Source organism: Gaeumannomyces tritici (genome assembly GCF_000145635.1).
Source record: "Gaeumannomyces tritici R3-111a-1 unplaced genomic scaffold supercont2.4, whole genome shotgun sequence".
NCBI classification, from domain to species: Eukaryota; Fungi; Ascomycota; class Sordariomycetes; order Magnaporthales; family Magnaporthaceae; genus Gaeumannomyces; species Gaeumannomyces tritici.
Window position 1 is genome coordinate 579,059 of NW_008804548.1, and position 22,560 is coordinate 601,618.

The following is a 22,560-nucleotide window of genomic DNA, read 5'->3' on the forward strand; positions in this document are numbered from 1 at the left end:
AGGGCAGGGGCCAGGGGTATGCACTAGCCAATCGATTAAAACGCGTGTGGGCGGATTCGAATTGATGCTGCGATTGATGTTGAAAAAGAAATGTAGGCTAGGCCTTATTTGGTAGGGGCTGAACATGGGGTGCTTTTGGCGCTACCTCGAAAATGTCGATTCTTTTCGCCTCCTATCTCCGTAAAGCCCGCCAGCCGTTGGCGCTCCAGAACGAGCACGAGTTTGTAATCCATAGGTGTTATCCAATGCTCTGGGAACACTGCCAGCAGTTGGTCGTCTCGTCAGTCGTTTTTGGAGGATATAAACTGCCCCGCGAGGTCCCTCAACCGCTCTTCACGCCCTTTCCACAACATTCCCCCCTCCACCCTTGCCAGCACCGACTCTGCCAAGCCCCGCCCATCATCCCGCACTCGCCCCCCTTAGCCATGCCCCGCGGAGCCGTCATAGCCCTCGCCCACGGCGGCGGCCCCATGCCGCTGCTGGGCGACCCAGAGTCGGCCCAGATGATCAAGTCGATGCGCGAGCGCGTGCCCGAGATCCTGCGCCTCGACGACCCGGACCCGGCCCGCCGCCCGGCCGCCATCGTGCTCGTGACCGCCCACTGGGTTGCGCCCTCGGGCCTGACCTTCCCGTCCATCACGTCGGGCGCCAGCCCGGACCTCATCTTCGACTACTACAACTTCCCGCCCGAGTCGTACGAGTACAAGTACCCGGCCCCGGGCGCGCCCGACCTCGCCGCCCGCCTGGCCGAGCTCGCGCGGGACCAGGGGCTTTCGCCATCGCTGCACCCGGACCGGGGCTACGACCACGGCGTCTTCGTGCCGCTGCTGCTGGCGCGCCCAGCCGCCGACGTGCCCGTGCTGCAGGTGTCGGTCATGCAGGGCGACGACGCGCGCGCCCACTTCGCGCTGGGCCGCGCCCTCGCCGCGCTGCGCGAGGAGCGCAACGTGGCCGTCGTGGGGAGCGGCTTCGCGTCCTTCCACAACCTGCGCGACATGCTTGCCGGCAAGACGGCCGGGGGCGACGCGGAATTTATGCGCCTGCACAGGGCCTGGAACGCCGCCATGACCGACGCCGTCGTTACCGAGGCGGTCGGGGAGAGGGAGGACAAGTTCGCGGGCTGGCGCGACTGGCCGCACGCCTACGCCAGCCACCCGGCCAACGGGGCCGAGCACTTCATGCCGCTGGCCGTCTGCGCGGGCGCTGCGGGGGACGGGGTGGCCAAGTCGTACGTTGACGAGTACATTGGGCTGGAGATTCACTCGTACTATTGGGACTGAGTACTGTGTGGACGAAGTTTGTGCATAAAGATAACGTGAATATTCGTGTGCTCATTGCGCCCGAGCGAGGGCGGTGTAAAAAGCGGAAGGAAAGGAAAGAACCCATGACGCGAACTGCGCTTCTTTGCTTGGGAGCTCCAACAACGTGCATAGATAGAACAAAGAAAGAAACACCGAGAAAAAACACCCAACTCTCCGTCAAATACCGTCATAACAGCGCTCGCCAAACCACCCCTACAGCCCATCCCTATGGACGGCAATCCTCGGCTTAGACACCCACTCCTCCGTGCCCGTGCGTCCCCGCGGGCCCGTGGTGGCCACCAGCGTGCGCGCCATTGTTGTGGACCGGCCCGTGGTGGTGGTGGTGGCCCGCGTTCCCGCCACCCCATCCACCGGCGCCGGCGCCGTAGCGGAACTCGCTGACGGCGCCGCCCGCGCCGCGGGCCACGCGCCTCCGGCGCTTGACCAGGCAGCAGATCCCAACGATGAGCGCGATGAAGGCGACGCCGCCAAGGACGATGCCGACGATGGCGCCGACGCTGATGACGGTGGCGCCCGTGCGGACCGCGTCGGCACCCCGGTTGAACGAGTCTTGGGCGTCGTCGCGCGCGTCGTCCAAGTCCTGCCTGCCGGGCCCGTTCGGGACCTGCCGCCGCACGTTGGCGAGCTGCCCGAGCGCGGCCAGGCTCCCGGCGACGAGGGCGTCGGGGCTGGGGGAGCGGAGGCCGGCGGGGATGTGCATTGCGTCGTGGTTTTTTAATTATTTTTTTGGAACTTCGTCCTGGCGGTTGTTTGCTTGTGGTGTCGGGGCTGCTTTTGGCTCCCTTGTGCAATAGGTGCCTTGGTCGACTCCTTCTACGCAGCCGAGACAGCCCTGATATAGGCGCATCCATAACCCACAGCCAAGATGCTATGACATAACCCCAAATCGAGGCTTCACTTCCATCACTGCACCCACCAGAGGCCGCCGGTCACAAGCTTACGCCGGCGTGGACTCTCGCTCGTGAGCCCGTTGGCTTAACAACCATGGTTGGTTGCACGGAGCAGGCGCAGTGTCAGAAGGATCGTGACCGCTTTCGGGGTGACATCAACAGTGGTTGATGAACTACCCCATGGGGAATGTGCCAAGGGGCGCCAGGGACAAACCGGCACCGTTTAAGGCTGACATGCCGCTTGTTCTCAACGTCAACGGTCAAGCTCTGTGGGGAAGGATCTGTTCAACGTCATGCCATGCATACCGTTGGGTCGCCTTTGGGCTTGCCTTTGAGGTTACCACCGCATTGGACCCGAGTGGTACGCAGAAGTCCGAGTGTGGTATTGGACACGAGCATCAGATGCGTTTTTTTGTGGGGTATTGACACCACCACACGCTGGCCATCGAATAAAGGTTTCCCTTTGGTTCTGTAGCTGCGTTAGAGGCAACGGACGACACAACACAGCCACATACCGCCACTTCTTGATATCACCTGTCGCTCCAGCCACCTCCCTAGACGGGGATCGGATCGTTCACATCGGTGAGTGGGGTCTAGACTCACTCATGCCCATGGCGCCAGCCGTTGCTGCAGCGGGCCCCCCGGCTGTAGACGTTTGTTGTTCTGCATTCAGATGGGGGCCCCGCGGCAGTCATGCCCCGTTTCAGCTGCCGCTCTCGCGGAACATGGGCGGCGCGGCTCGCATCGTCGGGGCGCCCGACCGAGACCCGAGTTGGCATATTTTGGCCACACCGAGTAGGTAGGTAGATGAGCGGTGGGGACGCCAGAAAGGGCCAAAGGGGTTGTAGGGCGCCAGTCGCGGCTTTTCGGTGGATCGGACAGCAGATGAGGCTGCGCTTCGGGCCGGGGGTGGGCGAGTCGACCCGAAGCCGTACAATCCCCACAGCGGTGGAGAGTCGCGCGACCCGGAGCGAGCCAGAGCTCCGAGTTTCGGGTTGATTGCATTGGCGCTGACTGGGGTTACTAGTTGCCATAGGGAGGCTTCCATTAAACGCCATGAATAGATAGATATCTAAAAGCCTTCTGGCTTGTGCCATGGTCGCTTTTCTTTTATCCACGGCATCAAACTTGTCTCAACCTCACCTCGAAAGGACACAAAGCCTACAGCCACCCCCGTTTAGTTTCCCCGTACCCCACTTTCCAGATTCCCGCTCCGTCAACATGGCCGACATACATCCCGGAGCCTTCAAGGCCTTAATCGCCAACCTCAAGGCCACAAACGTGACCAAGACGGTCCACTCGACGTCATACCCGGCCATTTCCCCGCTCCGCCCCGAGCTCAGCCAGGCCGGGTGGACCGTCTTTATCACCGACGGCACCGGCGGCCTCGGCCTGGCCATCGCCAAGAGCTTCGTCGCCGCCGGGGCCGCGCGCGTCGTCATCGTCGGCCGTAGACTCAATTCCCTGGCGGCGGCCCATCAGAGGCTGGAGGAGGAGGCCGCCAGGCTGTCGTCCCCAAGCGTCATTATCCACAGACAGTGCGACGTGGCGGCCGACGCCGACGTGGAAAGGCTGTGGGTCGACGCCGAGGTCGGCCCCGTCCACGTCCTCGTTCTCAACACGGCCGCCTTCCGGAGGGAGCACAAGTCGCTGGTTGACATCGGATACAAGGTCGTTTGGTCTTATTTCGAAACCAACGTCGAGGGAAATATCCACATGACGGAGAGGTTTGCCAAGCAGACTACGCCCGAATGGTAGTCCGTTGGCCCCAAGGTACGTTTCTTCTCTTCCTCCCGCTGTTCCACTCCCCCACCCCCATCCAGCTCAGTCAAGCGTACTGCTCCCTACACTTTACATTTGCCACCCTGAAACCGCACCGGGGGCCTTCCACACCGGCAGCGCCACCGACCACATCGGCTTCGCAGCAGAGGACCTGGCCTTTGACGACACATCCATGCCGGCCTCGGTCGCCGTCTGGCTGGCCTCGCGGGAGGCCCGTTTCCTTCACGCCGCTTCAATTTGGCGTCCTGGGATGTGGAGGAACTCGCGACCGGGGAGCTGAGGAGGCGGATCGACGAGGACGCCGACTTCCCAAGGATCGGCGTTGTTGGGCTCAAAGTAACCAACCTGACCTAGTTGGGAGCTGCGGGGTTTCGAGCCGCCGTCTTGGTGTTTTGGCCGGTTTGAAGCATTCACGTCGTATCTATATGCTCGGCAGTTTGGATTCATGTATTCATAGTTGGGATTGCTGCATGAAAAAAAAACCCTCCGAAAATTGACACTCTCTCGCTCGAGTATATTGAAAGAACCCCCGCCTCACCCCCGGCGATGCGGAGGACGCTTCCAAGACACAGCGCGTGCATGTGCTAGCTTGGCTTCCCCGAAACCCCGAGGACCCGCTCCTGTGCTTGTCGACATGCAGGGCGGTGGACGCTTGCATGCCCGCGGCGCGAAGCGAGCAAGAGGTCCCCCGGTACCACGTGCGAGGCGAACGTGCGACCTGTGTTGCGCCGCGGGCGTGCTCTAGGACGGTAGCGTTCCCGCACCCCGTCGATCCCCGGTACAAGACGTCGTGTGCAGCTGTAGCTTTTGGCCGATGGCCTCGATCATCTGCACAGAAGATCGGGGCCGTGAGAACTAACGGCCCCCACCCTCGCCTGCTCTCCCTCCCAACGCGCATCGGAATACAAGTCGAGTGCAGGTGGAACAAATCAGTCGCTGCTTTATTGGGTGTCACTAGCTCGCTGCCAAGGTCTATTCATGGTGGGGAGAAGATGAGATGAGAAAAAATGCAAGTCCTCCAGGCAAGAAAACCACTGCCTTTATGTTTCAAGAAGACTACTGGCGGAAACCAGGAAACACATAAAAAAAAAAAAAAAAAAAAAAAAAAAAAGAACAAAGGAAAGCGAAAAAGGAAGGTTACCTCCGGCTGGTGCGGAGGCGCGGGCGGCCACTTCTCTAATTACCCTTGAGCTCCCCCAGGTCGGTCCGCTCCTTGAGGCGGAGGTAGAGCGGGGGCTTCTCCCAGACGAAGAAGACGCGCTGGTCGTCGAGCCAAGTGTCCTTGGTGCGCGGGTCGAGCTCAAGGTCGAAGCGGAACAGGACCCGGGCCGCGGCCAGGCGCATCTCGGAGTAGGCCAGGTTCTTGCCGATGCAGTCGCGAGGGCCGGCGCTGAAGGGCTTGAACATGGCAAAGTTGTCGTGCGCCTTGAAGCGAGGGTCGAACATGGCGTGGTCCTCGTGCAGGAAGCGCTCCGGCTGCCACTTTGTGGGCTCGAGGAAGTGGTCCGGGTTGTGGAACGTGGCGGCCTGGAAAATGGTTATCGTGGTCTGGAGCGGGGTCGGACTGTTAGCTTTCACGAGTTTCGGGGGGCGGTGGGGGCGGGGGCGGGGGCGGAAAATGTTACATACCCCCGGGGCGACATATTTTCCATCTACAAGTCCACCAGGCGAGATCCGGGCCGGCATCTCCGCCACCGGGGGGTGTATGCGCAGACACTCCTCGATGCAGGCGTGCAGCAGGGGCAGGGCGTCGCTCCGAGCGGAGCGAATCGTGATATCGGCATCGCTCTTGAACAAAGACCGTATTTCGGCGACGACGGCGTCGTAATAACGTCGATTGGCGGGCCTGGCGAGCTGGAAGCACAGCGTGGAAAGGTTCGTGGCCGTGGTCTCGCTGCCGGCCACGATGAGCGTGTTGGCGTTGACGCGAATCTCGTCCTTGGTGAGGCCGTCCTTGCCGTCCCTGGTGGCTCGCATCATGTACGTGATGAAGTCGCGGCGGACCTGCATCTTGGGTTGGCCGTCGGGGCCGATGGCGCCCTTGCTCCGCACCAGAGGCTCGACGCCCAGCTCCATGCGGGCGAGGGCCTTTCCGTCCGCGTACTCGCGGTTGAGATCCGTTTGTTTGACGAGGCCGCTGGGGTCCAGCAGCGCGAACAGGGCGAGATGGCACTCGATGAGGAAGCGGAGGACGCTGGAGCCCCTGAGTCCTCGGAACACGTTGTTCACCCACGGGTGATATTTGCTCGATTCCAGACTGCCAAACGACTCGCCCAGTGCCAAATCGCCGATGATGTCGAAAGCCACGTAGTTTAGCCAGCTGAGCATGTCGATTGCCTTGCCGCCCTTTGAGTTTTCCGAAAGCCGCCGGATGAACAGGTCGATATAGAAGCCGATGATGGGCTCCTGCTCGTAAATGGCCGCCTCGCTGAAGCCGTGGGCGACCTGGCGGCGTTGGCGGCGGTGGGCCTCGCGGCTCGGTGCGGCGATGAGGCTTTTCTCCATTTCTGGTCCAAAGAAGGACATGTCTTTTCCGAATTCGGGCAGGTTTTTACCCGGTTTGTGCATAAACACGTCGGGCCATCCCACGGATCCATCCACCATTAGGCGATTGGGAGAGATGCGCACAACGGGGCCGTATTTGCGGTGAAGTCTCCTCGCGCTGGTGACGAATTGACCCTTCAGCATGTTGTGGTATGCAAAAGGAAGTGCCGAAGCCGCGTAGAGTTTTGGCCCTGGGAATTTGGCAAGTGGATGCAAGGTAAGGCGGTAGACGGCGAGGCCCAGCCCCCACACGACAGGCTGTAGATGGCATAGAAAGGTTGTTAGCAAATCATAGTGGACGCCAGGTACGGCTGCGGCTTGGGGGGACGCCTATGAGTGCTCACGGCCAAGACCAATATGATGGCCATGTTGGGAGCGGTGGTCAGCCGCTCCGCAGCCGCGGCCAGCTGCTCGCGGGCGATGGACGGCATCGTTGTAGTTGTTCCCTTGGTGTCGGCACCTGTGTCTCGATCTGGTTTGGGTAGGACTGGATGCTACCTGGTGGATTTATAAGAGGTATTGAGGGAAGTTTCTTTTTCAGATGGTGCGGAGGCTATTATATCTACAGCTCGCCACCCATGGTCCGGCCTGCTCAAGCGCACTGTCCCCGTCAAAGTCGGACTTTGCGGGCAAGCAGACCCATACCGATATTGATGTGACATCGGGGTCGTCGGGGGAGAAAAATCTCCCGAAATTTCTCGGAACCGGGCCTGCGCGGCCAGAAACGTAAACCAGCTGCACCTCGGGCATACGGGACTTTAATAGCCCCCCGATGCCGTTGCAAGGGGCACCTTGTTTGGAGGGCCACAACGGCGATAGGTGAAGCAAAGTTTAAGCTTAAGTGCATTCCGATTCACGGCATTCCCGAGAGATCAGCCCATCGACGGCTCGGATTGTGACATCGGAATAAAAACGCAGAAATGCGGCGGGTGTGGGGCTTTCCCGGCCGTCTCGCAGCGTAAAGGATGGCTCAAGCGCCAGTGACTGCGCTGACTGTCAAGGGGAGCATCGCAGCCTCGCTTTTTGGAGGAACCTAGTCCATTATCCGTTTTGCGAAGGGTACACGAGGCTGGCGACCACGGATAGCGGTTCTGGGGACGCGTGGGCGTCAGGCCCTTGTGGCGTGGAATAAAAACGGGCTGGCGGATAGGGCGCCAGCACATTTGGCTGAACCGTAGTGCTCACGGGAGGTCGGGTCGAGAGCAGCGGCCATCAATGATACAGCTGCTTCTAGAGATGGAAGCACTCCTCTGGTGGTGCTGGATGGTTAGAAGTAGAAGATGCTGGGATTGACAGCCGCCCCTCACTAGCTCGTGGGGGCGCGACGGTACCTGCATGGCACTGACATCATGCAGTCAGACCCTAACCCCGTCAGCCCTCTTGGCTGCTCCAGTCTAGCGGACGCGATGTAACACCAGCAAACAATACTGACGAGTGCCGCGATAATTTCGCTGGTTCCAGCCAACATCATCCACTCCTGATGTCAAGCATGTCACCATTATTTCGAGCGCACGAATACTTGCTCCCACGACCTGGTATTTGTCACATATATATATCTCTTCCCGCGTGGTCTCTTCCTCGCTGGACAAGATGCGGCATCAGAGGATTCACCACCAGAAAGCCATTGGCCTACCCATCTTGACGACCTTTCACAGCCCGATCCAAGATGAAAGTCTCTACCCTTCTCACTTTCCCGCTTCTGGGTCTCCTGGGATCGGCCCTCGGGTCTCCTGCCCCAGCCGCTGTGTCCCCAACTACTGCCGGGAGTCTTGAGACCCGCCAGGCAGAGTCCCCTCTCGGCTTGCTCGAGTCCCTCTTGGAGTCCATCAAGGGCCAGACCGGCATTATCAGTAAGTCACCCCAGACCGATACGACTTCTCAGGGGTGGCCCACACCTCAGTGTTATAGGTTCGAACCGGTCAGGCGCTGACTTGTGCAAATTTTCCCGAGCGCAGACTCGACAATCTCTGGGCTCCCCGCGGATGCCAACGTCTCGACGCTGGGCCTTGCGGCGCCCGCCATCCACGATGCCGTCACACAGATCACGAGCCTCATCATGGCAACCGAGGAGACAGTGACGGCCAACGCGGAGGAGCAGAAGCGCGCCCTCCAAGCCCGAGACCTCGAGACTCGACAGGCCGACGCCATCGCCATTGTCTGGGCCATCGGTGCCATCCTTGTCGAGATCAGCGCGACGTTGGACGCCATCATCAACTCGCCCTTCGGGATTGGTAAGTCGCAGGATCGTCTATAGCTCAAGACCTGAGCCATTGCCGACCCCGTAACCTTTATCATTACCACAGGTGTATTGCTAGGTCGCCTCAATCCCCTCACACTTGCTTTGAGCGCCCTTGTGGCCGGGTTGGCTGTTGTTGTCAATGGGCTTCTGTTGCTTGTGGGGACACTCTTGAACACCATCCTCCTGGACTTGAGCATCGCCCTGCTTGGCCTCAGCTTCTAAGAGATACCACAATCATGGTTGGCTGGAGGAAATGAGTAGAGTCCTGGAGATTGCAAGGTGCGGATACGCAGACATCTATAAAATACAGTCTCCGGCTTGCTGGTCTTCTCCCATCCCAAGAAAATAATAACGGAAGTTACGGCGTCTGAGTGAAGTCGATGCACGACTGGTATGTCTGGCCCTGACCAAACCAGTGCCATTGGATCGCCTGTGTTATCCAGTTACTTCCGTCAGCAAACCCGAGGCCAATGACAAATGACTGGGGATAGGCACGGATGGGAAAGGACATGTACTCACACACGTGCCAGCCACGCTGCACTTTGACCCAAGATCCGGCACCGTGATGTTGAACTTGACCTGGTCCCCAAGCATGTTCGGAAACTTTGCCGGGTCGGCATACCCGTCGCGCCAGACACGCAGCGGCTCCCCGACGACCTTGTTGGCCTTGGTGTCCACGACGCTCACGTTGGCGTAGCCCTTGTGCGGGATGCGGATGGTGACGGCCACGGCGACCTCGGCGCCGGCCGCGTACCTCTGGACCTGGGCCGCGTTGTCGGCGAACTGGTACCCCTTGCAGAGCCACATGTTGCAAGTGGCCGGGTTGTAACCGCCCGTGCTCCAGCCCGCCGTCCGCTGGAAGGCCTCGGGGTACGACGTGCCGTCCGCCTTGTAGAAATCCACCATCTTCTTGCCGCAGGCGGCCGCGGTCGCGGCGCCGGGCTGCCGGGTCGCGGGCGAGATGACGACGCCGTGGGCGGAGGCCTGGGCCAGGAGGCCGATGATTGTCGCGAGGAACAGCATTGCGAATGACAGCCTGAGCCCTGTGGTCAGCCTAGGTCAATGATGGCGTTTAAGCGAGCTCGGCAGAAGAGGTGATGCGGGAGGGTTCTTTTGGTCTGTGGCCAGCAGAGGAACGACGACTTTTATATCGTCACCACAAGGGCGGCCACCCAGGCAGGCAGGCGCTTCAGAGGGCGTATCTGGAATAATACCGGATAGTTGCACTGAAATTGGAATTTCACGGTCTCGCCAATCATTTTCTGGCGGCATATGGATAATACTACCAGTTGCTTTAAGCCGGAAGAGGAACGACGGGATGCAAGGCCCGATGCCGCAAGCGGTTCAACCGACTTCCGGACGGGGAAAACTCCTAGGAGCTGGTATGCTACAGCACAAAGCTGGGGAAAAACCGAACAACCGAAAAACCGCTAACCAGTGCCGTATTAGGCCATGCTTTACCTGCCACTTGCTCCTTCCCGATATCTTCAAATGGCTCCCTCTGGCCCCCGCCGGAGAAGTCAGGGACAATTCAGCCTTATGTGAGGATGAACTATCTCTATATGGATAGATTCTTAGTTATCCTCAAATATTATCACCGCGATAGGGCATGACAGTGAAAACAACAATTTTGCGGAATTTTCCGGGTATCATTTGGTAGATGTTGGGTGCCGAGGCCGTCGCTCAAATCATTCTTGGCTACGATGGCAGGTAATCGATGTGCTATCAACAAACTAGCAGCTGATCCTAACCATGTCCCAAGGGCCAGCTGTCGCGGCTCGGATCCGATAGGAGATGAAGGGGCATCCTCCGACACAGAAATTCGTGGACACTGGTACTTAAAACAAGCAGTTGCCACCGCCAGCCTTGTTGATGAAGCTGTTGGGCGAAAAAAAGGAGATGAGGTTAGCTCGTGTGTTTGCAGATGTGCCTATTCAAAGGGGAGCATACCAAGTCTCCCCGGACTGGCCATCACCGCACAGGACGATACCGTCGTTACGGCCGCTCTCGTTGCAGATAAGTCCTCGTTCCCTTCCGGCGGCGACGCGCTCGGCCTGGGTCTTCTTGCGCGCCTGGGGGGCGGCCATGGCAAGGCCGGTGAAGGCGATGACGAGGAGGGTCTTGAGCTGCATGTTTGCGGTGGGGGTTGGTTGGTATTTGAAGGCGGCGATGGGTGGATTTGGGTGATGAGGAAATGGTTGGATTAAAAAGCTAATGGACCGGCCAATCGGAGAAGTGAAGTCGAAGGTGTTTGCTGAAGGGAGGCGAAGGGAGGCTTGCTGATGAGACGAGGTGTTCGGATCATGATGGTAGGACAGGAGCTGTCTTATACGTGATCAGATGGCATGCCCAAAGCTGTCGCGACAAGATGCTGGGTGGCAACCATCGTGACGGCCCTCGCCGCGTTCTTGGTGTTTCACGCGGCTGCAACGGTCGTACTGACTCGGGAACTTTTATGCGACTTATTTTTTATTTCTTGGGCGGTTCTGTGACCCCCTGGAAGCGACCGATTACGGTTATTTCCAATGCCATGGGTGACATGTTTTGTCGCATCTGCATCATTTTCCGTTTCGCCATCCTGACCCCAGGGGGGCGTTGTTTCCGTTTCGATAAGCGCGCCTTTTCCCCCTTTGTCCGATCAATCTTCATCGAGGCTTCCCGCGACCGACTGTCACGGATGGACAAAATGGTGAGCTAAAAGAAAGATGTAGGGGCCTTGGCCGCCCGTGTGTTCAGAATTGAGACATGCAGGTATATGGCGGCTTCTTCAAGCTCAGCTGGTTATGGACCCCGATAATGGCACGGGATTTGTGCCCCCGATGACTCGCCAGCAGCAGTGCAAGCGGTAGCCCCTTGTGTGAGGTATCACGCTTGACGATACCGGATTGGGAAGTGGCATGTCTGTTTCTTACTACCACGGGCGCAGATTGTGCGTGCGCGATCCAGGTTTATCCATCGGTGTGGGCCGTGCACTTACGTGCCCTAGGCCCCACCTCATACACCCTTCGTGAACGCCCACCACACCCCTGCGCGTCCTTCTAGTCGGCGGCCCCGAGACTACCGCCTCTGTTGCGGTACCCTGCCGCGTGGTCAGTTCCTCCCTTCCATGGGCCCCCAGTCGAGGCGCATCTGCGACGAGGGCGAACTTGGCGGCTCTTCTGGGCAAGGGCCGGGGTGTGCTCTTCTCGACCGTTGTTGCGGGGGCCGAAGGGAAGCCCGTCCTGCTTCTAGAACGGGAGGTGACGGGGCCAACCATGGCCGCGAGCCTGGGGTCGTAGCGGCCGGCTCTGCCCATATCGTCAACGTGCCGGACCAGGCGATCACCTACCCGGTAGAGTGATCTGGGATCGGCATCGCCGTAACGGTTTTAAAGTGGCTCCAGCTCCGATCCGACATCGGTCTGCGCTGCGCACCGTTCGGGTTGCAGCCCGGCCTGAAGGCAACCATGGTCTGGAGTACATGGACCATTCAAATCAGACGGCGGGCAAGGCTGGCACTTGCATCATCTACAAGACAAAAATGCGTGAGAGGTACTTGGATTTAAAAGGGGTATTATCAAGGTATGGCGCTCTGCGTGATGATGAGGAGGGTACCGAATTTCTGCCGAGAGAGCGGCTTGAGGAACACATCGACCTCTGCAAAGACCGTCGCCAATTGACGTCTTTTCAGAACCGGTGCGTCAGGACAGGCACAGTTGGAGCTTTCTCAAACAGGCTAGCCGAAGAAAGAGAAAGATTTCATATCATGAGCAAGAAGAAACGTGCAGAATCCGAGGAAGGCACCTTTGTCCAGACAGATGGAATCAAACCGCACCAAGAAGTAGCCAGCAGCCGGAGGGTGGAACAGAGAAGGGTGGAGAAAGTAAAACACGAGTGAAAAAGAGGCGATGCACATTGGACAGCGCCGCCGATCAGGTGGGGGCGGTTCATGTGCGCCGGGCCGTCACGACACGACCCTCGACGATCGACGACATGGGAGCGGCATATCTCCCCACGCGAACCGAAGCACGCTCGCTTGGGCAGGTAGTATCGCCAACGCTTGGCAATGGGGCGGGTTTGCGCCCTTTTCGGCCATGGAACTTGGCAGCCCTGCGATTAGTTGTCTTATCCAGTTTAGCGCGTCGAGGGACGGTGATGAGGACGATACCACCCCACCAATGGGCACCAATGGTGGGTGGCATCTAGGCGAGCCAGGCCCTGATATTCCACCCACAAGGCGGGGGAAACCGGTCGAATACATACGAGCCGTTCGCTGTCCCAGACTTGGCCGCTTCAGCGAACTCGTCTCTATCCCTCCCCGAGGCTTACAGTCGTTTCCAGAGCAATGGCACCTCTCACGCGCTGGCTCCTCGCGCTCGCGGGATTCGGCATCGCAGCCGGCCAAAACAACAAGGCCGCAGGCCCCGACACGGCGGCCATCACCAGGTCAGCCCCCGCCGCCCTTCCGCAGCTGACAGGCCGCTACATCGTCCGCTTCACCGACACCGGGTCGGCCAGGTTCCGCAAGCGCGACGGCGGCCTAGACGCCGACGCCTTCTTCCGCAGCGCCCTGGGCGGCAGCGGGAGCGGCGAGGACGGGGAGCTGCGCGGCGTCAAGCAGCAGGTGGTCTTCGACTCGGACCTGTTCCGCGGCGCGTCCTTCACCATCGACACCGGTAACGCCAGCCGCAGCGGCCGCAGCGCCGCCGACACCCTCGCGCGGCTCAGGTCCCTGCCCGAGGTCGAGGCGATCTGGCCCGCGGGCGTCTTCACCATCATACCCCGGCACGACGCCGCGGCCGCCCGCCAGGTCGCCGTCGACGCCGCGGCCGCCGCCAACGGGACGTACGCGCGCTGGAGCCCGCACGGCGCCACGGGCGTGGCCGCGGTTCACGCGCTCGGCCACCGCGGCGCCGGCGTCAGGATCGCCGTCGTGGACAGCGGCGTCGACTACAACCACCCCTCGCTCGGCGGCGGCTTCGGGCCGGGGTTCAAGGTCGAGGGGGGATTCGACTTTGTTGGCGACAACTGGGACCCAAAGAGGGACGGGCAGACCTACAAGCCCGACGACGACCCCATGGACTGCAACGGGCACGGCACGCACGTCGCCGGCATCGTCGCCAGCGGGAGCGAGTCCGTCCCCGGAGTCGCGCCCGCGGCCAGGCTGTGGAGTTACAAGGTGTTTGGGTGCGCCTCGAGCACGTACGAGGACGTCATCATCGCCGCCTTCCTACGGGCCAGGGGCGATGGGGCCGACATCATCACGGCGTCGCTGGGCTCCAGCCTCGGCTTTCCAGACAGCGCCCTCGCCACGGTTGTGAGCGCCGTCGCAGCTGAGGGGATATTTGTCTCAATCGCGGCTGGAAACTCTGGCAACAAAGGTGCGGCGTCCCCATCCCTTTTCGGCTTCAAGTTGGCCATTATCTGATCTCGCTTTCCCACAGGACCCTTCTATACCAGCGATGGTGGCAACGGCCGCGGAGTTGCCTCGGTGGGGAGCATTGATCATGACGAGCTGGTGGGCTACACTGTACTCGCCAAGTCGAGCAGCGGCGAGTCTAGGGAGATCGTGAGTCGCCCAGGGGCCTGAGGAGATTACTGGAACCATGAGCTCTAACACTAACCCTATCCACAGGCCTACCTGAGCCACGATAGCGGTGCATGGGATATCGCTGGCAGATCGCTGCCCGCCGCCTTCGCCAGAACGCGAGAGGCATACACCCCCTGCACCGTAAACCGACCTGGCGTTGCCAGAAACACCGTCTTTGTGAACCCGTGAGCAGCAACCGCCATCCCTAGCAGCATGCTGAGGAATCAAGCTGACCTCCCTCGCTAGACGCCGCAACTGTGGCTGGCAACTTCACGACACCGCCCTCAGCGGACAGGTTGACTACGTCTTCTATTCAAACTTCAAGGACGCCGAATATGTGGTGCCGGACCGTGCCTACTACGACCCCGCCAGGCAGCCCAAGGGATGTGAGTAGTCCAGGCAAGAGAGCAAGAAAAGAAAAAAGCGCCTGGCATACCGTAACTCCCCTTGGTTCCTGACATTTACCTCCAAAGTCGGCCTCATCTCCTACGAGGATGGCAACTGGCTTTACACCCAAAACGAGCGCGGAAACGCCATCACCTTTCAGTTTGCGACCGGCGCGGCCCCGGAGCCCGTCGGCCTTCCTGTGCGGCGCTTCGCTGGTGGGAGGATGAGCGCCTTCTCGTCCTGGGGGCCCACCATCGACGCGCGCTTCTCGCCAGTCATCTCAGCCCCCGGTGGCGGCATCTTCTCGACCTTCCCGACGAACCAGGGCAGCTGGGCCGTCCTGTCAGGCACGAGCATGGCGACCCCCTACGTAAGTTGATCTTTCCCTTTCCCTACTGGCCACCGCCATGTTGTCCGTCAGGCAGTTTGGGGGGGTCAGTTCGATACTAAGACGCGGCCGCCATGCTCTGACAGATCGCCGGCGTCGCGGCCCTCTTCTACTCCTCTCGCGGCGGACGCTCCTCCCTCGGCAGGTACGCCAACAAGGCCGCCCTGGACCGCATCATAGCCAGCGGGAGGCCTGTGCTGCACACAGACAGCACCCAAAACCCCGCCTCGGTCTCGCAGCAGGGAGCGGGCCTCGTCGACGCCCTCAAGGTCGTGCTCGCGAACGCGACGCTGAGCCCCAGCCTCCTCGCCCTCAACGACACGGACCACTTCTCCGGCACCCAATCGCTCACCGTGACCAACGCGGGGAGTCGGCCGGCGTTCTACAACCTGACGCACGAGCCCGGCATCACGACGCTCACCCGCCCGCGCGGAGACGTCTGGTTCGGCGCCGACCCGCCGTACGAGTCGGCTGGCGACGGCGTGGCCACGGTCGAGCTGCCGGGGGGGTTCCTCCTGCAGCCCGGGGAGAGCCGCAAGGTCCCGGTGGCCTTCAAAGCCCCCGTCGGCCCCGACCCCAAGACGTTGCCCGTGTACGGCGGGCGCATCCGAGTCGTTAGCGACACAGGCGAGGCGCTGTCGGTGGCTTATATGGGTGAGCTGTTGGGCGTTTCCCACCTGGGTTTATAGATTTGATTGCTGACGCGGGTATATCGACGATCAACAACAAACAGGCATCAAGAGCTCGCTCCGTAGCATCGAGATCTGGGACAGCGAGGCAGGCGTACCGTTTCTGATGAGCACGGCCGGCGGCTTCATCCAGGAGGGCGCCGTCTTCGCCATGAACGGGACAGGAGAAAGGCCGCAGGCCTATTACATGAATCACTTTTCCACTCGCGAGATGAGCTTTGACGTATGTTCTTTCCTGGCATTTTCCCTCTTCTCTCCCGAAGCAATGAACAAATTTTGACAAGTCGCAAAAAAAAAAAAAAAAAAAAGACAGTTCGTCGACCGCGACTGGACCCCCTCGGACTGGACCTACCCTCCCGTCCCGGGAAAGAACAAATTGCGCGGCCACATGCTCTCCGAGCCCGTGGGGCTCGCCGGGGTCGAGGTCGCCTTCCCCATGGTCAACGCGCCGCGGGACCAGGGCGGCATCTTCATGATCTCGCAGACCAGGTGGGCGCACGGGGAGGAGATCCCCGCGGGCGAGTACAGGCTTCTGGGCCGTGTGCTGCGCAACTTTGGCGACCCGGCCAGGATCGAGGACTGGCAGTGGGCCGTCTCGGCGTGGTTCAGGGTGACCAAGGGGCGAGGGGCTTAGAGGATGGGAGATCGGTCGTGTCCGGGCGTTTCACGGCCCAGAGCGCTCTGCCGCTGTCGTCGAATGGGGGTGGTGGCAGCTCCCTTGGGCGGGTGCACCATGCCTACCAGAAGGCCAAGCGGAAGATGGCACACGAATCACATGGCAGATGCAACACACGGTCGCGGACAGGCGAACTGACAAAGCATCTGCTCGTTTCTACCTAAACTCCTATACATGCGCCTAAACTCCTATACACCTACACCGACCGCACCCTTACAACAAAGAGACCAAACCCTGCCTTATATGCAGGCCCAAAAACAATGCCCGAATGCCCGAAACCCCTTGACCAAGCTTTACTCGACATCCTCCCACGCCGCCTCCTCGGCCGAGAGATCGCGCTTAGGCTTGTGGCCCCCGGGGTACGCCTTCCCAGCCTTGGAGCCCGCAGGGGGCTCGGGGAGGCCGCCGGATTTGGGGGCGGCACTGGAGCCCGCGGGAGGCTTGGGGAGAGGTTGGGACGTGCCGCCGCTTTTGGGGGGGGCACTGGAGCCCGCGGGAGGCTTGGGGAGGGGGTGGGGCTGATCCCGGCCCGGGCGGGAGCCGGAGCTGGAGCTTCCGTAGCTGAGCTCGTACTCAAAGCCCGTGGAGCCCGACTTCATCATCACCTTCTCCTTCTTGGGCTCGCGCCTGTCCAGCCGCTCGGCCGAAAGGTCGCGCTTGCCCGTCTTGGGCGGCTTCGGGAGCGGGTGGCCGGCCTTGTCGCCGGCAGGGCGGGGAAGCGGGTAGGCGGGCTTCTTGGTCTCGGGCTTCTTGGGCTCACGCCTGTCGAGAGCGGCCGCCTGCGCGTCACGGGCGAACATGCCCGGGAGGCTGCGGGTGTCGAGGGCCGCCGCCTGGCCCGAGGGGTCTGGGAGCGGGGCGGCGATGGCACCGATGGCCAGGAGGGCCATGAGCTGGGCGGCGGTGGAGGGCTGCATGGTGGTGGTGGTGGGTGGTTTTGTTTGGTGACGTGAAGAGGTGAAGGGACGAATACAAGATGGGAAAAGGAGATAGACTTAGGAAAGAACCGGAAGGAAATAAACGGTAAGGAGATGGAAAGACCCGATGGTGGTGAGGAGAACCGAATATTTTTTTCGAGATGGACGGGCTCCCCAGATCCTTTTATACAGGCGCAGAGGCAGATGCCCATCGCGACAGAGTCATAAGGCTCGCATCTTGCCACACGCTAAACCAACTCGGCAGCGATCCCGACAGGTCCCGCAGCATCACCACCAGCGCACAACCAACTCGACCGCCAGCACCTCCTCGTCATCGCCCGGGTCGCCATCCGACCCTGACCCGGCGAAACGGCCCCGGTCGCGCCCCACCCAGGGCTTTTGTGGTACCTAGCACGGGCTGTGCCGACACCCCCCTAGCCCTCCATAAGGTGTGGCGAAAACGCCCGGTCTTGGGGTTATGCTTGTTTGCCGAAAGGAGCCTAAAGAAATTCGGGGCTGGCTGCCGGGATTATGATGTCGGTACAACGAGACGCTTTGACGCGGGGTGCTATAAAAAGCTAAAGCTTGTCCCCTAGTGGCGGCCCCCTCCCAAAATTCACCCCGCCAAACTTTACATCCCAGAAGTCGCCTTTCAAACATGAGCGATGTCTCGCTGCACTTGATGACGACACAAAAACACAACCTCAAGCACGCCGGCTGTGCATCCGAAGAGAAACTAAAGGCATTGCTACTTGAAGGGCTGTGCGCTTGCGCCAAAGAGATGATGTCGTAGTCGCGTAAACGAGTGGCCGTGCATGACACAAAACTCAGTGGCACCTGTCCCCACCCGAGCCCACGACCGCGGTCTATCCGGAAAATGCAACCATCCCGGACTGCATCCAGAACAGCGCCACGAACCTCGCCAGCCGCTCAACATGTTCAAAGATGTGCCAAAGTCCCCTTTTTCTCCACACCGCCACCATTCAAGGACGCGTATTAATTAGCTCGCGGATGAAATACCTGGATGTACCATGGAAACGACCCGTGACGGTACTGAGTCGACTCGTCGCACCACCGTACTAAGTGTGATGGGTATATAACCACCCACCCACTTAAAAGTGGCACCCTGACTGGCCCGCGACAAGGGATCAGCTCGATTGACGTGCACAAGTTTGCACAGTTTTCCGTCGGGTTGCGGGAAGTACCTTTTCAAGCAGGGGATGGGTGCCCTAGCTTGCTTAGGCTGTATTGGGTCTGCTGTTGATTGGGCAGGGCTGGACGCTATCCCCAAAGTCACAGGCACTAAAAATACACGTTTGCTGCCACCCGCCTAGGACACTAGTTCCCACGCATTGGCGCCACGTTTCACATAAGGCTAGACCACGGCGCCGCCGTGGCCAGGTACCTGCCCGGAGAGGTACCGATGCAGGCGCCAGACCTCACCATCTGAGCTCGAGGTGGCGGCCTATGGGCCATGCCGTAACCCAAACGACACCGTCCCTGCCCGCCCTACGGCCTATTTTGGCATGAGGCCGCGGCCAGTGGGCGAGACCGTATTAAGGAGGGGTCGCAGTACGGGCGGGGGGGCCTATCCGAGCGGCCGTTGGTGCGGCATCGTTTCTTGACTCGGCCCTTTGTTCACGGCATTGCTTGAGGCTCCTTCCCCCCACCTGATGCCCACAAGCATGACTTTCGCCTGTGCCTCGCTCATTTCTGAGGCACGTGCTACCGTACCTGTCACGGTCATATTCTAGGATTTGACTAGCATACACAGTATTGATCTTGCACAGGCAGGCACTCGAATGAGCCATGTTGCATCTTCTCATCTGCCGAGCCGCTGTCGTCGCCGACGTGGCCGGTGTCACGGTCCAGAGCTTCAGGCGCAATCATGAGGAGGCGCAACGTAATTTCAAGCCCGAGGTTGTAGTTATGCGGACCCTGTGAAATCACGTGCACTACTCATCCCGAGCAGCCTCGGTAGGTGTCGGAACGGTCACATGTGGTGGTGCTGCCCGAGATACTCGTTGATGCTTTGTAGATGGCGTTGGTCTGGGCACGTTCGAAATGTCGTGAGGGGATTTTAAGGACCTTTCGCGAATTATGAACGTCTAGCGATGATGTGTTACGCTACTGAGCTCTCTCTAGTGAGCCAGTGAAGACAAACCTGGAGAGAATGAAAGTAAGAATGCTCAGCGCGGCTTGACCGTGAAATATATGAACTTGGTCCTGAGGAAAAGTAAAAGGATATTTCTGCGTGGAGGAATATTCGAGACACGGATAAAAGCTTAACCTTGATGATACTGGAAGGATGCGGTGGCAACATGTTGAAGGACGCAGCAAATCTGGTGCCCATTCCGTGAGCAGAAAATAGCAAAGTTCGACATCACCTTTGTGGGATGCGTTGATCCTAACAGTTCGTTTATTTCCAGTTTTCTTCTTTCTCGCCTTTACCTTGCTTTATCCTGGGGCGTTTATCCTCCACACAGTTTCCCAGTTTATATTTTCCGAATATCTCCAAAAACCTTCTATCAATATGCAAGGATTTGCGACATATCATTGCTGAAATATTCCTTATTACCTACTTGTCCGGTAGGTCATGTGTCGATGTGAGAGGCTTGCGCAAATGGACTCGACTTTGACTGCTACCAGCGTAGCACTCAATGGTCGATATGAGCTTGCATTCCAAGATGACCTAGCCGCTCCTGGGAAGCTGTATGTCGTGGATGAAGGTCCAAATCTACTATCTCACAGTCGAGGGGGCAGATCAATGGATCAAAAATAGATGCAGGTATAACGTATTGTCACACGGAGGTGCCCAACGCACGGGCCACCAGGCCAGACAGAGGGGAACCTCTGTAGATTTCCCCTTCCTCAGGCATCTTTTACGGTTATAAAAAAATATTAGCTTTAATAAAAATAACCCATGCCTCTAAATCGGGACTTGGGGTGTGAGTGGGTTTAACAGGCTGTGCTGTGCGTTCGAGTTCAAACGCATGCGGCCGTTTAACCAGCATGTGCTGTTAATGTTCCCTCCTGCCGTGGCAGTGGGAGAGTGGCTCGGGAAGCCAGATTCACCGTCCCGTCAGGCCAAGACTCGAGCCAGAGCTAGACTAGGGACGCATATCCGGGCTCGCCGGGGCTGCAATGCTGCAAAAGCTCCGATGGTGGGGCTGAAGCAGAGTACATGGAAAAGACGGTTGTCGGACCCCCAAGCTCCCGGTGACAATGACCGCCTGTCCTCCAGCGTGCCTCCATCCTTGAAACTTGGATGCCGAGTCCATAGCAATCCGGATTTTCTGGTGGTTTGTGGTGCCGCTCGCTGGGCTGACCCTGGCCCGCATCGAGACACGTCTATGACTCGACATTCATGGTACTTTAAGCGCCAGGTGCAGCGAATTCCAAGTTTTGAAGCCCAAGGATCTAAGTCGCTGGAAGACCGGTCGAAGTGGTGATAAAGCAAGAGAAAGGGCAACTGCTCCTGCTCCAAGAAAGTCGGTCGACACCCACCGTCTGGCCCATTCAGCGGGGTTCTAGCGATGGGTCCCCCACGATGGTTCCTTAGCCCAAGACTGGGGAAGCCGGGGAGCAAGCGGGTATCATCTTTCGTAGTATAGTGGTCAGTATGCGAGCTTGTCATCTCGACAAAAACGCTCGAGACCCGGGTTCAATTCCCGGCGAGAGAGAAAAGCACACCGGCCGTACAGCCATCCTTTTTGTCCATGCGTTTTCGGCCTCATTTTATGTTGTTATAAGTACACTGAGAGAGGAATGCATAACGTAAAAGACAAATACAAAACATTTGATGCTCTAGCCTGAGATGGACTTTTGCACCGGTGGCCCGATGCCAGAAGTTCGCGAGCCAGACCGGAATGCTGAAGAGTAGTATTCCACTGTGTTAGCGTTTTCAGGATTCTACGCGACTGCCATTGCATGAATGAGGGAGCCATCTTCCAAGGTCTCAATCAATGCCTCATGTCAGGCATCCATCGTCTCCATGCGCCGACCAGGGATTTCCAGCAGCGTCCACGTTGACATGGATCGCTACTGGGTCAAGGACTGGCCCTTGCCTCGGCGAAGCATGGCAGGGAAGAGTCCACAGCACCATTAGGATGAAGCATCTCCCGCCTTCGTGCTCCCGTCGATGGCCAAGGCCTCACCAGGATTTAGCGAGTCCGCAACCTGCGGCACATCTCCGTCCCTCTCCTTCGCAAGCAGCGCCATCATCTCTTTGCGTGCATCATACACCTGGGTCCAATTGTAGTAGCCATTTTGCGTGGGCCCGCCCAAGTCGTGCTCGTTCATCTCGTGCCAGAAGTGAATGCGTTCTGACCCGAAGTGGGCTTTCGCGATGAGGTAGACCGCATTGATGTACGGCTCAGCTTGGGCTGTTAGTCTTCCGCTGACCTTGGAGCTGAAGCGCAGGAAGAAGTTGCAGTTCTCGGACCTGGCCGGCATGCCTGGGCACTCGCCGACCATGAAGTAAATGTATTGGTCGCGACCGCATTCCATCTTTGCGTGCTCCGAGACCTCGCCGGGCATCTCGAGAATCTTGCCGTCCTCGCGACGCCCGCTGGGGTCGTACACGCCCTGCCACCTCTCAATGATCTCGTCGAGGAAGCGCCTGTACGTCTCCTGATTCTCGGGCGTGGGCTCGAGCCGAGGGCAAACGTCAAAGCCGCAGTCGAACCCCATGGCTTCTGGTCGATTGGGAGCTGTTGTCGTGGATTACAGGGATCTTGGCGAGGCGCACGAAGGATATCTTGAGCGAAAGGCGGGGTTTTGTCTAGTCAAGCGGCAGTTTCTTGCCTGGAAAACGAAATACGGAAGTGATGATTTGCGGAGGAATGATGGAGGAGAAAATAAGAATGAGGGGCACCCCAGAACCCGGGAGGGGCCAACTGTGGCCGTAGCGTTGTGTGACGCTGTGGGAGGCCCGCCACCGCCCAGGTTGCTGGCTCCTGTGTCACGTCACCGTGCAAACGTCACTGGTGCTGCTGAATTGCCGAGGCCACTTTCCCGTGCAATGAGCCGAGATCCCTAGGTAGGTAGGCACCAGCGGCGCACGTATGCCCCTCCGGGCGGACGGGCGCATCCGGGGATAATGTAGCACGATGCCCGGAAAAAAAACCGGACTGCAAATGTTTTTCCCCACCCAAAC

General features: G+C 59.4%; 10 protein-coding genes and 1 non-coding gene across 11 annotated transcripts; 5 read left to right on the forward strand and 6 right to left on the reverse strand.

Annotated features, from left to right (window-relative positions):
- Positions 1–189: 189 nt before the first annotated feature.
- GGTG_07603 (extradiol ring-cleavage dioxygenase) lies at positions 190–1,536 on the forward strand. Its single transcript, XM_009225427.1, has one exon. It carries the CDS (start codon positions 246–248, stop codon positions 1,278–1,280), a length of 1,035 nt encoding a protein of 344 aa, XP_009223691.1. The 5' UTR covers positions 190–245; the 3' UTR covers positions 1,281–1,536.
- Positions 1,291–2,251, reverse strand: GGTG_07604 (hypothetical protein). The gene has a single exon (XM_009225428.1). The coding sequence runs from the start codon at positions 2,020–2,022 to the stop codon at positions 1,549–1,551; it is 474 nt and encodes a 157-aa protein (XP_009223692.1). The 5' UTR covers positions 2,023–2,251; the 3' UTR covers positions 1,291–1,548.
- A 1,064-nt stretch (positions 2,252–3,315) lies between these two features.
- Positions 3,316–4,333, forward strand: GGTG_07605 (hypothetical protein). The gene is made up of 2 exons (XM_009225429.1): positions 3,316–3,939; positions 4,046–4,333. Exons 1-2 carry the CDS (start codon positions 3,434–3,436, stop codon positions 4,272–4,274), a joined length of 735 nt encoding a protein of 244 aa, XP_009223693.1. The 5' UTR covers positions 3,316–3,433; the 3' UTR covers positions 4,275–4,333.
- Positions 4,334–5,107: 774 nt separating this feature from the next.
- GGTG_07606 (hypothetical protein) lies at positions 5,108–7,068 on the reverse strand. Its single transcript, XM_009225430.1, has 3 exons — positions 6,883–7,068; positions 5,624–6,796; positions 5,108–5,542 (listed from the first exon to the last, which is right to left on the reverse strand). Exons 1-3 carry the CDS (start codon positions 6,967–6,969, stop codon positions 5,171–5,173), a joined length of 1,632 nt encoding a protein of 543 aa, XP_009223694.1. The 5' UTR covers positions 6,970–7,068; the 3' UTR covers positions 5,108–5,170.
- Positions 7,069–8,104: 1,036 nt separating this feature from the next.
- GGTG_07607 (hypothetical protein) lies at positions 8,105–8,999 on the forward strand (the record flags this gene model as incomplete). Its single annotated transcript, XM_009225431.1, has 3 exons — positions 8,105–8,388; positions 8,494–8,769; positions 8,842–8,999. The coding sequence occupies exons 1-3, from the start codon at positions 8,205–8,207 to the stop codon at positions 8,997–8,999; spliced, it is 618 nt and encodes a 205-aa protein (XP_009223695.1). The 5' UTR covers positions 8,105–8,204.
- Positions 9,000–9,135: 136 nt separating this feature from the next.
- Positions 9,136–9,800, reverse strand: GGTG_07608 (hypothetical protein; the record flags this gene model as incomplete). The annotated part of the gene is made up of 2 exons (XM_009225432.1): positions 9,136–9,207; positions 9,297–9,800. 2 exons carry the CDS (start codon positions 9,798–9,800, stop codon positions 9,136–9,138), a joined length of 576 nt encoding a protein of 191 aa, XP_009223696.1.
- Positions 9,801–10,615: 815 nt separating this feature from the next.
- GGTG_07609 (hypothetical protein) lies at positions 10,616–12,072 on the reverse strand (the record flags this gene model as incomplete). Its single annotated transcript, XM_009225433.1, has 3 exons — positions 10,616–10,655; positions 10,728–11,098; positions 11,755–12,072. The coding sequence occupies 3 exons, from the start codon at positions 12,070–12,072 to the stop codon at positions 10,616–10,618; spliced, it is 729 nt and encodes a 242-aa protein (XP_009223697.1).
- Positions 12,073–12,705: 633 nt separating this feature from the next.
- Positions 12,706–16,443, forward strand: GGTG_07610 (hypothetical protein; the record flags this gene model as incomplete). The annotated part of the gene is made up of 8 exons (XM_009225434.1): positions 12,706–14,136; positions 14,200–14,324; positions 14,391–14,530; positions 14,592–14,731; positions 14,819–15,102; positions 15,207–15,774; positions 15,854–16,032; positions 16,123–16,443. The coding sequence occupies exons 1-8, from the start codon at positions 13,101–13,103 to the stop codon at positions 16,441–16,443; spliced, it is 2,793 nt and encodes a 930-aa protein (XP_009223698.1). The 5' UTR covers positions 12,706–13,100.
- Positions 16,444–16,619: 176 nt separating this feature from the next.
- Positions 16,620–17,559, reverse strand: GGTG_07611 (hypothetical protein). Its single transcript, XM_009225435.1, has one exon. The coding sequence runs from the start codon at positions 17,400–17,402 to the stop codon at positions 16,779–16,781; it is 624 nt and encodes a 207-aa protein (XP_009223699.1). The 5' UTR covers positions 17,403–17,559; the 3' UTR covers positions 16,620–16,778.
- A 3,442-nt stretch (positions 17,560–21,001) lies between these two features.
- Positions 21,002–21,085, forward strand: GGTG_20152. The gene has a single exon. It is a non-coding gene; the product is annotated as a tRNA-Asp (tRNA).
- Positions 21,086–21,209: 124 nt separating this feature from the next.
- Positions 21,210–22,094, reverse strand: GGTG_07612 (hypothetical protein; the record flags this gene model as incomplete). Its single annotated transcript, XM_009225436.1, has 2 exons — positions 21,210–21,274; positions 21,560–22,094. 2 exons carry the CDS (start codon positions 22,092–22,094, stop codon positions 21,210–21,212), a joined length of 600 nt encoding a protein of 199 aa, XP_009223700.1.
- Positions 22,095–22,560: the final 466 nt, after the last annotated feature.

Bases quoted from the DNA above. Each gene is read 5' to 3' on its own strand.
- GGTG_07603 (XM_009225427.1), top strand. From the start codon at position 246: ATGCTCTGGGAACACTGCCAGCAGTTGGTCGTCTCGTCAGTCGTTTTT.
- GGTG_07604 (XM_009225428.1), bottom strand. From the start codon at position 2,022: ATGCACATCCCCGCCGGCCTCCGCTCCCCCAGCCCCGACGCCCTCGTC.
- GGTG_07605 (XM_009225429.1), top strand. From the start codon at position 3,434: ATGGCCGACATACATCCCGGAGCCTTCAAGGCCTTAATCGCCAACCTC. The intron at 3,940-4,045 runs GTTTGCCAAGCA...AGCTCAGTCAAG, and splicing joins AATATCCACATGACGGAGAG to CGTACTGCTCCCTACACTTT.
- GGTG_07606 (XM_009225430.1), bottom strand. From the start codon at position 6,969: ATGCCGTCCATCGCCCGCGAGCAGCTGGCCGCGGCTGCGGAGCGGCTG. The intron at 6,797-6,882 runs GTGAGCACTCAT...TGCCATCTACAG, and splicing joins CCATCATATTGGTCTTGGCC to CCTGTCGTGTGGGGGCTGGG. The intron at 5,543-5,623 runs GTATGTAACATT...ACCCCGCTCCAG, and splicing joins GAAAATATGTCGCCCCGGGG to ACCACGATAACCATTTTCCA.
- GGTG_07611 (XM_009225435.1), bottom strand. From the start codon at position 17,402: ATGCAGCCCTCCACCGCCGCCCAGCTCATGGCCCTCCTGGCCATCGGT.